The following is a 15,209-nucleotide window of genomic DNA, read 5'->3' on the forward strand; positions in this document are numbered from 1 at the left end:
GATGTCTCGCCTATAATATCATTGTAATTCAAATGTTTTGGAGATGTATGACCTTTTGTCTCTGCATGTCTTTGTTTCTGTTAGCCCCGTCCTTCAGGAGTCAGTGGGACGTCTGCAGACTCGCGAATGGTCGAAGAAGAGTCTTGCGTTTGTGTGTGTGTGCGTGTGTTGGCATATGTGGTTTATGAAACCAATTTTCAGGTTTACATACCAGCATTATGAGACCAATCGGTTTATGAGGCCATTTTTAGTGGTCTCTTAATTCTGGAAATTTAAATTGTCATAATTATTAACAAATAATTAATAAAATTGTTATTAATGTGTTTATGATTACTAAATGCAGTAGTTTATTGATTAGTGTTACTATTTTACTTCTATTACACTACCTACCCTTTTTAGTAGCTTTATAAATATGGTCTTTTAAACCATGATGTGTCTGCGTAAACTTAAAACAGTGCCCCTGTAGGAGGGATTTGGTATTGCAAAGTTATACACCTGGCGCCAAATTACACACACATTCGCGCCATAAGCGTTTGGCGGAAGTTACCAGCTACGCAGTTCGCGCGTTGGCTGCCCAAATGAAGAGTCGCCGCACCGGAGTGAACATCGGAGTCTTCGAAGAGAAGTAAGTCCTTAATATCTTTATATTTTTACATGTTAGAAATTCGTGGCTTATCCCCTTAGTGGATGTAAAAGAGTGTCGTCATATTTTTATTCTTATTTTAATCGACTTAAATCGACCTTCTCCTGTCCTTGTTGGTATTTCGAGTTAGTTATGTACAACTGGCGCCATTTGTCGATGTTAATTTCAGATGTCAAATATTTATTTAATGTGATTTGTTTTAATGTAATATAAAACTGTATTGATGCCCTATGAGAAGCTGCAGCTTCAGATGCCGCAGCTTCTAGAATCAACTTCTAATGTTACATAAATGTGATGTAGAAAAGTAAGTTGATATCGAATGTAATTATTAAGAAAGATGAAGGTAATTATTCAGAAATGTAAGGAAAAGTGGTGTCGTCCCCTTGTGCGGAGCAAACTGCTAATATGTCAGATCGTCTAAACACTCATACGATATACTTTTATTTAATTATTTATCGAAGTTCAAATATAAAACACTGTAGAGAATAAGCATAAAGTCCACAAAATGTCTCTTGGTCGCGTGATTTAAAATAATCGTAACGGGACGGCTTGAAGGTTTAGCTGGTTACTGCTGGTTAATGCGTTCTGTAACACGTGATGCTGCTCGCTCCCATAGCGACCTTGATTCACACACGTTGGTCAGTTCAAGAGTGAAAAATGTTTAATGTGATTTATGTAATTATATATCGCTTATGTGATATAATGAAAAGCTATTTCGTGTCTATTCATCTATAATTAAACTGGTTGATATGGGATTTATAACGTAGGACATTTCGTAGAGCGGTTTATGTAATTGTAATGATAAAATAGTTCAACATTCAATAACTACGAGTTTAAAAGGGAGTGTATTTCAAACAACAAACAACTTAAGCATGTTATTAATATAATACTGTTTATTAAGATTGACTTTGCATTGTATTTTGTAGTGAGTCGAATGATGAGACGTGGCAGAGGATTAAATCCTCTCAAAGATGCCATACACCATGTGAAAATGGGGAAAGACAAAAACATAATATCAGAGCGATACATTAATCCCGCCAAAGGTGAGTGTTTTTTTGTAAACCTTATCTTGATTAGTTAAATTCTACTATATTTTTTAAAGATTTTTTTTCAGTCCATATTCCTGACCATTCACCAGGGATTTAATGTAGTTAAACTAACTGTCAGGGTCAAATGCTACTTCAAGGTATACATGAAATTACAATTAGAAACAACAAGCATTTATTAACAATTGTTATGGAATATTGTACAATTATAGTTTTTTCATGTTAGCAAATGAAATCAACCCCATTTATAGTTAGTTTGCACTCTTCTGTAGAATTTAAGCTTAGTTCAGACTGTCACCGCAAATCAGATTTTTGGGCATAGAAGATTGGAATCTAATTTAAATGATTGATTGTCCAAACTGTGTACAGCAATTGTTCAGATCCAGTGACTCGTTTTTTTGCAGTATCTGATTTGGTTTCTATGACAATGGCATTATATTGACAAGGTAGAGTTAAACTTTATGCACGGCTGTGCAAACCGACCGGTGTATGACATCGCAGTACCGTGAGAAGGATTCCACAGCACACTGCTTTGTCGCTCTCGTAGAATGGTGAAGTCATACGGTGATCAGTCAGAACAACATTGTATAGAGTTGAACAATGTACATTTTTCTAACAAAATCATGACGTGTAGCCGATGCGCTGGATTACTATGTCTAATGAAACTGCTGCTGAAGCGTATGAGGCTGGAATACGGGGCTCTTTTCAGTAATCCAGCAGACCGACAACAATATATGCATTGACATCTGACATGTTTACGTTTAAATGTGTTGTTTCACGTGGAGCAAGAACGTAACGTTAGCCAAAAGAAACTCAAACTCAATCTATCTTTTTCGGACTGAAACTGATTTCCAGAAATGCAATTTGAAAGGATTTTAAACCACATGTGAATGTAGCTAGAAACTGATTATGCACAAAAATCTGATTTGAACTGACAGACTATACGTAGTCTAATCATCGTGGCACATGTGCTATTGCCCTATAATAATAAGAATGAATATACTTGAACAACAATCAAACAGAGAGATGCTCAATTTCACACCATAAAAATTACTTGAATTAATAATAAATAAGTTAATACAAATATTTATTATTAAAACATAATAAATAAGTTAATACAAATATTTATTATTAAAACATAATTTCAGATTTTTTTTTTTAAATAAAAAAATACTTTAATAAATATATATTTTTAATAAAAATGTTTAACTGTTGCCTGTTGTTTTTTGTCATTCAGGTCGGGGAGTATTTGCAAATACCCTTATTGTAAAAGGTTCCTTCATTCTTGAATACAGAGGAACTTTAATTGAGAAAGGGGATTTTGAAGACATATTAAATGAATATGCATACTTTTTTAACCACCTAGGGCATAACTACTGGTAAGTAGCCTGAATTTAACTGTATGTTAACACTTCTGCATCATGATGCATTTTTTTAAACGTATTTCTTTACACTGAAACCAATTTAACACTCGGTTGTCAATGTTTTTTCCCTATAGCATTGATGCCTCTTATGATAATGGCTCACTCGGTCGACTTGTTAACGATGATGAGAAGCCAAATGCAAAAATGAGGAAAATTCTAGATGTTGATGGAAAGCCACATCTATGTTTGTTTGCAATCAAGGACATCGATGCAGGTGAAGAAATATTATACGATTATGGAGGACATAACTTGCCATGGCGTTCTCGCCATGGACAGGAACATTACAAGGTAGAGTATATTTTAATTTAAATAAAGTAATTTACTAATATAATCTTATTACTTCAGCTTTGCTTCTGTCTCTCAGCACCTTCATGAGCCCGTTGCTCCAACCATGACAGCATGTGACATCAGGTCTCCTACAGAGGTTTGTTTATAGTTTTGTCATTTTTTTTAACCGAATGAGCGTCAAACTAAATTGAGTTCTCTTATTGCTACTAAATAGGACTTAGCAGTAGACTTTTGCTTTATAACACTTGTGTGTGTTTTCTGATGGGTTAAGAGGACACAATTTAGTTTATGAGGACACAAAATGTCTTTAAATGTGACTTGGCAGTAGACTATTGCTTTTTAACATGTGTGTGTTTTCTCATGGGTTATGAGGACATGATTTGGTTTATGAGGACACAAAATGTCTTTGTATTTGACTTAGCAGTAGGTTTTTGCTTTATAACACTTGTGTATATTTTCTCATAATTTGGTTTCAGAAGAGTTATTAAGGCTTTGACTACACAGCTGAATGTCTTATTATTACTTCATTCTCTTTGTTTGTCTTTCAGCACCTTCATGAGCCTGTCGGTCCAGCCATGACTGCATGTGACATCAGGTCTCCTACAGAGGTTTGTTTATAGTTTTGTCATTTTTTTAACCGAATGAGCGTCAAACTAAATTGAGTTCTTTTATTGCTATCAAATGGGACTTAGCACTAGGTTATTGCTTTATAACACTTGTGTGTGTTTTCTCGTGGGTTATGAGGACATGATTTGGTTTATGAGGACACAAAATGTCTTTGTATTTGACTTAGCAGTAGGTTTTTGCTTTATAACACTTGTGTATATTTTCCCATAATTTGGTTTCAGAAGAGTTATTAAGGCTTTGACTACACAGCTGAATGTCTTATTATTCCTTCTTTCTCTTTGTTTGTCTTTCAGCACCTTCATGAGCCTGTCGCTCCAGCCATGAGGGCATGTGACATCACATCTCCTACAAAGGTTTGTTTATAGTTTTGTCATTTTTTGCACCAAATGAGCATCAAACTAAATTGAGTTCTCTTATTGCTAGTAAATGGGACTTAGCAGTAGACTATTGCTTTATAACACTTGTGTGTGTTTTCTCATGGGTTAAGAGGACATGATTTGGTTTATGAGGACACAAAATGTCTTTGTATTTGACTTAGCAGTAGGTTTTTGGTTTATAACACCTGTGTATATTTTCCCATAATTTGGTTTCAGAAGAGTTATTAAGGCTTTGACTATACAGCTGAACGTCTCATTATTTCTTCTTTCTCTTTGTTTGTCTTTCAGCACCTTCATGAGCCTGTCGGTCCAGCCATGACGGCATGTGACATCATGTCTCCTACAGAGGTTTGTTTATAGTTTTGTCATTTTTTAACCGAATGAGCGTCAAACTAAATTGCTCTTATTTAAATTGTTCTCTTATTGCTACTAAATAGTACTTAGCAGTAGACTTTTGCTTTATAACACTTGTGTGTGTATTCTCATGGGTTAAGAGGACACAATTTACTTAATGAGAACACAAAATGTCTTTGTATGTGACTTCGCAGTAGACTATTGCTTTTTCACAGTTGTGTGTTTTCCCATAATTTATGAGGATTTGATTTGGTTCATGAGGACACAAAATTACTTAACATGTGAGTTGGCAGTAGACTATTGCTTTATAACACTTGTGTGTGTTTTCTCATGGGTTATGAGGACATGATTTGGTTTATGAGGACACAAAATGTCTTTGTATTTGACTTAGCAGTAGGTTTTTGATTTATAACACTTGTGTATATTTTCCCATAATTTGGTTTCAGAAGAGTTATTAAGGCTTTGAGCACACAGCTGAATGTCTCATTATTACTTCATTCTCTTTGTTTGTCTTTCAGCACCTTAATGAGCCTGTCGCTCCAGCCATGAGGGCATGTGACATCACATCTCCTACAAAGGTTTGTTTATAGTTTTGTCATTTTTTGCACCAAATGAGCATCAAACTTAATTGAGTTCTCTTATTGCTAGTAAATGGGACTTAGCAGTAGACTATTGCTTTATAACACTTGTGTGTGTTTTCTCATAATTTATGAGGATATGATTTGGTTCATGAAGACACAAATGCCTGTGAATGTTACTTAGCAGTAGACTTTTGCTTTTAAACACTTGTGTTTGTTTTCTCATAATTTGGTTTCAGAAGAGTTATTAAGGCTTTGACTACACAGCTGAATGTCTCATTATTTCTTCTTTCTCTTTTTTTTTCTTTCAGCACCTTCATGAGCCTGTCGCTCCAGCCATGAGGGCATGTGACATCACATCTCCTACAAAGGTTTGTTTATAGCTTTGTCATTTTTTAACCGAATGAGCGTCAAACTAAATTGAGTTCTCTTATTGCTACTAAATGGGACTTAGCACTAGGTTATTGCTTTATAACACTTGTGTGTGTTTTCTCATGGGTTATGAGGACATGATTTGGTTTATGAGGACACAAAATGTCTTTGTATTTGACTTAGCAGTAGGTTTTTGCTTTATAACACCTCTGTATATTTTCCCATAATTTGGTTTCAGAAGAGTTATTAAGGCTTTGAGCACACAGCTGAATGTCTTATTATTCCTTCTTTCTCTTTTTTTGTTTTTCAGCACCTTCATGAGCCTGTCGGTCCAGCCATGACGGCATGTGACATCAGGTCTCCTACAGAGGTTTGTTTATAGTTTTGTCATTTTTTTAACCGAATGAGCGTCAAACTAAATTGCTCTTATTTAAATTGTTCTCTTATTGCTACTAAATAGTACTTAGCAGTAGACTTTTGCTTTATAACACTTGTTTGTGTTTTCTCATGGGTTATGAGGACATGATTTGGTTTATGAGGACACAAAATGTCTTTGTATGTTACTAAGCAGTAGACTGTTGCTTTACAACACTTGTGTGTTTTCTCATAATTTGAATTCAGAAGAGTGATTTGGTTCATTACATTTACAATTGTTCATGATGATTTGTGTCTATTTTATTACTGGCTGATTAATTGTCATTAGTTGTTGATTAGTTGTTTTGTTTTATTACATTTTATTTTACTTTGGAGCAAAAATATGCATTAAAATGTAACTGAAAGAAAGACACAAAATAATAATCATCGGTTTGTTCATGTTTTTTCTTGTACTCAGGACATAACCGTTGGATCCCAGCAGGAATCCACAAGACCAGGCAGCGGTGATGATGGTAGGACAATTTTTTAATGTAAGAAATTTAGTATTTTCACAGTAAATTATAGTTTGCATATTTAGACTCATTTATTTTCATATTTTCTATTCTCCTAATTTATTTAGTTTTTAATCAGATACATGAATCTGCCAAAGAACACCAAAAGCTTTCACCTTCAATTGGCCAGTACTTCAAATAGTTGAAGGAATAGTTCACTCAAAAATGTTAATGCTATCCTAGGTCTATATGTGTTACACCAATAAAACTAATGTAAGTGTACCTACCACTTATTAACACAATCTAATTATTTCTCTTTAATTACAATGTTTGATTAAAAGAAAGAGGAAGAAAGAGAAAGAGAAAAGAGAAGAACATTGGAGTGAGAAGGAGAGAGACAGCCAGAGGTAAAAATCAACTGACCCATCTACCATTCATATTCAAGCATTCAACGGCCCTGTAAAGTCTAATAGTCTTAGCTCAGTTCAGTGTTGATTCTGTTCAATTTAATAACTGGATGAAATTAATTTTCAAAATCGTTTTATTTGCATTTATTTCTTTAGTTTGCAAAGCACATCAACTTGTCAAAGAGGAGATGATTTCGCTTGAAAAATGTTCTGTTTGCTCTGGACCGGTTTCCCCACTGAAGTGGTGGGGGCTGAAATGTAAAGGTTGGTATAAAATTATCTTGTGATTCAATGAATATATTTATTTCTGTGCAATACGTGGTATGGCGTGGTGCAAAACCGCTTTTCTGTGACAGGTTAATGCTCCACCAAAGCTCTTGTAGAAGAGAAGGCACTTTTCAACCCATTCTCTACACTCTAGGGTACAATATCAATAGCCCATTGACGCATGTCAGAACAAAATATGCTTTTTTAAACTGAGGTCAATGTAGGAAATGTGCACTTTATAAACTGGCACCTGCTAATGTTCATAATATTTTCCATAAAACATTCAAATTGAAAGCTATATTTGGAAATTATAACCAAGTACATGTTTATAAGATAATTCATGGAGAATTATGTCTTGTGACTTGCAACAATTTTTTAGTTTTGGCTAGTAGATGTTCTGAATGGCCTGAAAACTAGAACAGGTTCCCATCCAAAACCGATTTTTTTTATGAAAAGAACCTGAACCGTTAGCAGAAGTCCATTTTTCATAGGACTTTATACACATTTTTATACACATACACACAAGTTGCTGCTTAAGTTTCTATAATAGCAATTTGCATATACTCCAGAATGTTATGAAGAGTGATCAGATGAATTGCATAGTCCTTCTTTGCCATGAAAATTAACTTAATCCCAAAAAACCTTTCCACTGCATTTCATTGCTGTCATTAAAGGACCTGCTGAGATCATTTCAGTAATCATCTTGTTAACTCAGGTGAGAATGTTGACAAGCACAAGGCTGGAGATCATTATGTCAGGCTGATTGGGTTAGAATGGCAGACTTGACATGTTAAAAGGAGGGTGATGCTTCTAATCATTGTTCTTCCATTGTTAACCATGGTGACCTGCAAAGAAACGCGTGCAGCCATCATTGCGTTGCATAAAAATGGCTTCACAGGCAAGGATATTGTGGCTACTAAGATTGCACCTAAATCAACAATTTATAGGTTCATCAAGAACTTCAAGGAAAGAGGTTCAATTCTTGTAAAGAAGGCTTCAGGGCGTCCAAGAAAGTCCAGCAAGCGCCAGGATCGTCTCCTAAAGAGGATTCAGCTGTGGGATCGGAGTGCCACCAGTGCAGAGCTTGCTCAGGAATGGCAGCAGGCTGGTGTGAGCGCATCTGCACGCACAGTGAGGCGAAGACTTTTGGAAGATGGCCTGGTGTCAAGAAGGGCAGCAAAGCAGCCACTTCTCTCCAAATAAAACATCGGGGAGAGATTGATCTTCTGCAGAAAGTATAGTGAATGGACTGCTGAGGACTGGGGCAAAGTCATATTCTCAGATGAAGCCCCTTTCCGATTGTTTGGGGCATCTGGAAAAAGGCTTGTCCGGAGAAGAAAAGGTGAGCGCTACCATCAGTCCTGTGTCATGCCAACAGTAAAGCATCCTAACACCATTCATGTGTGGGGTTGCTTCTCATCCAAGGCAGTGGGCTCTCTCACAATTCTGCCCAAAAACACATCCATGAATAAAGAATGGTACCAAAACACCCTCCAACAGCAACTTCTTCGAACCATCCAACAACAGTTTGGTAAAGAACAATGCATTTTTCCAGCACGATGGAGCACCGTGCCATAAGGCAAAAGTGATAACTAAGTGGCTCGGGGACCAGAATGTTGAAATTTTGGGTCCATGGCCTGGGAACTCCCCAGATCTTAATCCCATTGAGAACTTGTGGTCAATCCTCAAGAGGCAGGTCGACAAAAAAACCCCACTAATTCTGACAAACTCCAAGAAGTTATTATGAAAGAATGGGCTGCTATCAGTCAGGATTTGGCCCAGAAGTTGATTGAGAGCATGCCCAGTCGAATTGCAGAGGTCCTGAAAAAGAAGGGCCAACACTGCAAAAACTGACTCTTTGCATAAATGTCATGTAATTGTCGATAAAATTGCAATAGAAAACATCAAACTTTGCACTTCTCTGACCACTTTTCTTTCATCTCCATCAACATACACCTTCCCACATGCATCACAGCAACAACCAGTTTCTTTCAGATGTAATCTTTTCTCTTTCTCTACGAGCACCTTCTCTTCTGCTGTCGAATCCTCTCTTCCCTTTATCTTTTCTTCCCTGGAGACTAACACAGCCACCGACACCTTATGCTCCACTCCAAATTCTTAACATCAGTCTCCACACAACATCGAGACTGACAGAAAGGGAACCGTGTCTGATCTTGTCTACGAATACATACTCTAAACCAGGTATACTCACCTAGTGACTTACTACATTTCGTTACACTGTACTTGTATATGTGTAATGACAATAAAGTTGAATCTAATCTAATCTAAATCTACCTGAATTATCTCTCGTTGAAAGTCTTCAGTTTGCTTGTCTTCCTACTTCCTCTGAATGTGTTTGTCTATGCCAGTTACCCTCTTCACTCCTGGATTCACCAGCCCTGCGTTCACAATCTAGTCATATCAAGTTGAGTCTTATACATCATATAACCATTTACAAAGTATTACTTCCATCTATCGTCATGATCCACACCTTAAAGGATCCACACCAACTCAACCTTTTTGTGTCAAATTGTACTTCAAGTCGATAGAAGTGCCCATCTTAAAACCTATTTCTATACTAAATCTTAAAGCCTATTTCATCTATCCTGCTTGGGCCACCCAGGTACCTTGTACGATAGACCTCAAGGAGGGTTTGCCGGTGTCCCATGGATAAATTTATGCTCTCTCCATCCCTATTAAGAAAACCTCGGAGGAGTGATTTGCCGAAGGCCTCAGGGATTCATCTGTCCCTCTCTGTCACATGCTGCCTCAACCTGCTTCTTCTTCGTGGCCAAGAAGGATAGGGTTTAAGACCCTGTATAGATTATTGAGCAGTCAACAAGATAACAGCAACGTTTTGCTATCCTCATCCCCTCATCCTGGCAGGAGTCGAATAGTTGAGAGGTGTGTGCATCTTTACCAAGTTTGACTTCTGCAGCACCTACAATCTGGTGTGGATAAGAAAAGGTGACGAGTGGAAATTAGCTTTTTTGACCCTTACCGGTCATGATGCATACATTATAATGCCTTATGGACTGGTTTATGCAACTGTGCTTAATGCAAGCGGTAGAGGCTTTTTGCACTCAACTGTACTTGTGTTTATAGATGATTTATTCTTTGAACCCTGACGATCACCAGCACCATGTTGCAGAGGTCCTTGAACGTCTTTGATAGCACCACCTCTACCTCAAGGCAGAAAAATCCTCAAAACTCTGTTAAAACATCTCCAAAATGACATTTCCATGGACAAGGTGGGAAGGTGGCAGCTGTACCCAACTGGCAAACATCCACTCCATTCATAGATCTTCTACGCTTCATGGGCTTCGTCAACTTTTATCGCCACTTCATCAAGATCTACAGCTCCGTCATCATACCCCTCACATAACTCCTCCCAAACAAACCTAGGTTTCATCACCATATATTGATTATGGGAGGTATTCCGAATGAAAATGACCGTGAACATAGACCATGGGCTTTATGAACATGTGGGATTTATCAATAAAGGCTACGCGTCTATAAGAACTGTGAACGCACGTTTGATAAATACTTTTTTTTTTGGTTCTTAGACACAAAGAACATATAGAACATTTTCTACACACTGTTGATAACGAGGCCCCAGGTCTCCCTTGGCCATTGATACCTTCAAACATCTGAAGAAAAAGTTCTCCTCAGGCACCCTGATCAATTTCAGACCATCATCGTCGAGGTAGACGCCTCCTCTTCGTGGGTAGGAGGGGTGATATCGTAGCGGCAGTAAGATCAACCAGTACTCCATCCATGTGCCTTCTGCTCTCATAAATTCACCCCGGTGGAAAGGAAACTAAACTGTTTGCCATGAAGCTATCATTGAAAGAATGGATGCATTTGCCGGAGGGTGCTCAACATTCGTTTATCATCTACACAGAACACAATAGCTTGTGATACCTCAAAGAAGCCAAGCTGGCTGGGTCATGGTTTCCATGTCATGCCACCTAGTCCGTCTCAAAGGCCTTCCCACAGCAACGGAATCATCTCCTACTCCCTCTATACCAGTGCTCTGGTATCCCGAGGACATCGTCTCAGATCGTGGACTCCTGTTCATTTCCCGGGTATGGTGTGTACTCTAAAGTGGAGAATTTGGTCGACTGGGAGGGCTACAGACTAGTGAAACGCTCTTGGGCCCTGAGTGATAACATACAGGATCCCGCTCTTCTCAACACCTTCTACTACAAGCATCCCAGTCAACCCGCACAATTTGACAACGACAGACCACTGCGACGGCACTGCCCCTAGGAACAGGCTGTGGGCGTGGCACTGTGACGGAGACATCAGTCTCTCTTATCACACCTCCTCCAGCTAACACTCATTAGTTTTAATCATCTGTCACTCATCTTCTCACCCATCAGCACCCGTATAAAGTCACCAAACACTCTGTCAGCATCTGATCTCATCTAAGATTATAGACTCTAAACTTGCTATACTCACCTAGTGAGATACCTGGTTTTAACATAACTTAAGACGTGTTATCATTGTAGTTCATTGTAATCATTCTTACCTTGAAATAAAACAGCTGCCTTTATAAAATAAAACCTGAAATAATAAACCACGATGACGTATGTGATGGACAATTCCACTACCGGAAGACGCATTCGAATCCTGGCAAGGACGCGTCCGAAGTAATGGCTCAGGTGGTCAACCTATATATATATCTAGGAGTGTAGTTGCAATTTAACTTACAATTACTGTCCTACCCTATAGTTTATGAATAAAAGTGCATAATATGCAAGCAATACATTGTAAAATAATTATTTCCATATCTATGTCAACAGGGCTTTTGGAAAGCAGGCCATGTCCAAACACATCAGAAGGACTAAAAGCTGACAGACAAATCTCTGAAAACGATGGTATGATAAAATGTTTGCAACGCAACAAATGTATTTTTGTGATAACAGCACAAAATATTACTTCATACAAGTAAAGTATACTTCACAATTATACACAATTAAGTTTACAATTAAACTGCAAGATGTGTAGCGCAAGATTGCTGACAGCCCTAGCGAACAGATGAGCTTAGTATCAATAATGAAGAGAGAAATGATGTGAAAGAAAATCAAACCCGGCTCATGACAGAAAGAAACATTGAACAAAGACTTTTATCATGACGTTCAACGTGTCTAAAGACCTCGCAGGTGACATCAAATAGATTTCCTAGCCTCCTCATAGACATAATGATTATAGTTGTTGTCAAGGTCCAGCAAAGTACTAAAGACATTGTTAAATTACTCCATCCACTCAGGCTCAACTGAATTTTTCTGAAGTAATGAGAATACTTTGAGTGAAAAACAAAACACAATACTAACTTTAATCAATATATTCTCCTCTGTTTTGTCAGTCTATGGTGCACGTTCATGAAGCACTTGCATAAATACAGCTTTTGTCTGCTTGTAAACACAGTTGCGCTTCCAGGTTGCCAGTCAGAACACTGGTGTCTGCCCCCACATTTACATAAAAATCGAATGCATATGCTCTCAATATTGAGCGCCATAGACTGACAACACCCTGGCCTGAATTTAAGGCTAGATTAGAGGGGGTTTGAAGAGACTGAGGTCTTCCATCCTGCCATGTAAGGGGTTTATGGCAGTTGATTTAGCAGCCTTATCTGATGACACTGTGCTCATTTGTTTGTTAGGCCACCAAAATCCAGTCCTCAAGTAGCAGACCTTACTTCATCAGGGCAGTTAGTCAGCCATAAAGCTGTGCCCTGGAATGCTTTATCAAGTGGTACTATACTATATTCAAGTATGTGGCCAAAATAAGAACTTCAATATTTAAAAAGGGATGTTTTTAAAAGGGGAAGTTAACTTTTAATTGCCCTTATATGATTATATCAAAATATTTATCAAATTACAACTTATTCTGCAAACAGTGAGCAGAAATCTTATATCAGTTATATAAAGCTTAAACCATCGGAGTCTGTGTAAGTATTGGCCGATCATGATGACAGAAAATCGTTACTCGTATCTGCTGCAAAAATCCTGATCCTGTATTATTCCCTGCTTTGAACCTTATTTACATTTATGCATTTGGCAGACACTTTTATCCAAAGTGACTCACATTGCAATTCAACTGTAGTTTCAAGTTTTTTTTATAGCACATATGTTATATAATCATGGTGTACACCGTGCACACCTGATCATTTTATTACTAAGATTTTTAAACCGTATCAATAAAGATATGATCTGTTTGTAGTCAGCAATGCTAGCAGTTAATCATCTTGTTTGTTACTAGTCTCTAGCAGAGGAAGGCGGATGCCCAAAAGGAGACCATGGACGAAACCTGAGGTGAACGCTGTGATGAGACACTTCAAAATGCACATCAGCAAAGCTCACTTGGCAACAATGAGGGAGTGTGAGGTCTGCAAAAGGTGCGAGCATCCGGTCCTTCAAAACCGGTCCGTCCAAATATACGTGATTTTGTACGGAACCGAGGGCGAAATTTTAAACACGTGGAAAATTAAGTCGAAATTTTAATGTTCGTAGTCCAAGGGGCTAATAATCTGTTTGACACATTTTAGTTCTACTCTTTTAACTTGTAATTTTTTTGATAAAAATGTATGTATTTATTAGTTTCAAAATAGAAATTTTAAGAAAACATGTTTTATTCTCCTGCTGGTAGTGTTGATCATTTTAGTTTATATGTTTAATCTGAGGGACTATAGACCTCTGTTGATGTTTTTTTAACTTTAACATTTGTGGTGTTTCATGAAGTTGGGTTATGTTTTTCATTCCTGTCCCTGAAAGGCAATGTTTTGTACCTGTCAATGTACAATATTTGACAATATGTTGTTGAAGATTCAACACTTGCAACATTATAATAAATTACTACTAATTTGATGATGGAATGTTTCCTTAACCTGTTAATCTACATCTTCCAAAAGACTTAATTGATCAAATATTCAATTTTATTTTATTTATAGAGCATTTTATGATTGTCATGGTTGCAAATAAGTTGCATTGTTGCTCTACATGCATTTTAACGACTGAACTGAGACAAAATTGCCGCTGAAAGTAATATTTATTAACAGTCTGAATTTACTTAAATGTTCTGTATATATTGGAGGATAACAGTAGCATATGCATATGATAGCGAAGGGATCTAAGTCAGTCATGGGTTAAATAGAACATTTAAAGCCAGTGTTAAATATACTGTATATAAGTGCAGATGGACACTTGGAGTTTAGCTGTATGAATGTTAATACATTATGTGTGTCTGTGTTTAGCTGCGGCAAGCTGTTTGTTTTGCTAATGAACAGGGGCGAACACTGCAGGTTAGTTTAATTTTAAACTTCTCAAATCATTTGTGCTTGGGCTGAAAAATATGTCACAGTAAACTAGTAATGCTCTCACGTTGTCTGTAACCTTATTACTTGTAAATGACAAGCTCTTAAAATCCACGTGAGATCTGCAGGTGCACATTCTTTGGATTTTAGGTAAGCGTAAACGCACAACGTCAGTACATTAGGATGCGCTGTTTGCTGTGACAGATTTTTTTTGTCTCTGGACGAATTATTTGAGACGTTTAAGACGAAACTAACCGCAGATGAATTCACGAAATATCATTTAGCCAAATCATTGCCATGGCAGTACTACACGTGTTGTGTTGACATGCCGGACAGAAGAATGTGGGGTTCGCTGTAACTCACTATGATTTAAAGAGACATGCACCAAAATGGGCTGCTGTGAGCAAAGCTGTCTTTGACAAGGCAAGAATGGTTTTGTTTACACAGCCATTGAGTGTTTTTAAGCAAAATGGATGTTGTTGAAGACCCTAATAGATCATACCAACTTGTTGAAAGTGCTCGTCTGATGAGTCCTTTAACACAGAGTACCAGTTATATTCTGACTACTCCTAAACATTCTATCATTGCTAATTATATAGAAAATGTTCTTCGCTATTAAAGGCAGCATAGGTGATCCTGTCC

The 15,209-nt window shown here is 37.4% G+C and overlaps 1 protein-coding gene across 5 annotated transcripts; it reads left to right on the forward strand.

Moving 5' to 3' along the window:
* Window positions 1-173: 173 nt before the first annotated feature.
* LOC130414618 (uncharacterized) lies at window positions 174-14,121 on the forward strand. Of its 5 annotated transcripts, XM_056740628.1 has the most exons (16): window positions 174-625; window positions 1,570-1,686; window positions 2,927-3,068; window positions 3,188-3,401; window positions 3,478-3,537; window positions 3,950-4,009; window positions 4,322-4,381; window positions 4,694-4,753; window positions 5,278-5,337; window positions 5,649-5,708; window positions 6,020-6,079; window positions 6,542-6,596; window positions 6,917-6,982; window positions 7,139-7,246; window positions 12,058-12,132; window positions 13,517-14,121. In XM_056740628.1, coding segments are annotated over exons 1-16 (1,440 nt in total). In that variant the 5' UTR covers window positions 174-624; the 3' UTR covers window positions 13,759-14,121. The 5 variants fall into 5 exon arrangements, with proteins under 5 accessions (XP_056596606.1, XP_056596608.1, XP_056596607.1 ...); XM_056740630.1 differs by lacking the exon at window positions 6,020-6,079; XM_056740629.1 differs by lacking the exon at window positions 3,950-4,009.
* Window positions 14,122-15,209: the final 1,088 nt, after the last annotated feature.

The sequence above is a fragment of the Triplophysa dalaica genome, chromosome 24 (assembly GCF_015846415.1).
Source record: "Triplophysa dalaica isolate WHDGS20190420 chromosome 24, ASM1584641v1, whole genome shotgun sequence".
NCBI classification, from domain to species: Eukaryota; Metazoa; Chordata; class Actinopteri; order Cypriniformes; family Nemacheilidae; genus Triplophysa; species Triplophysa dalaica.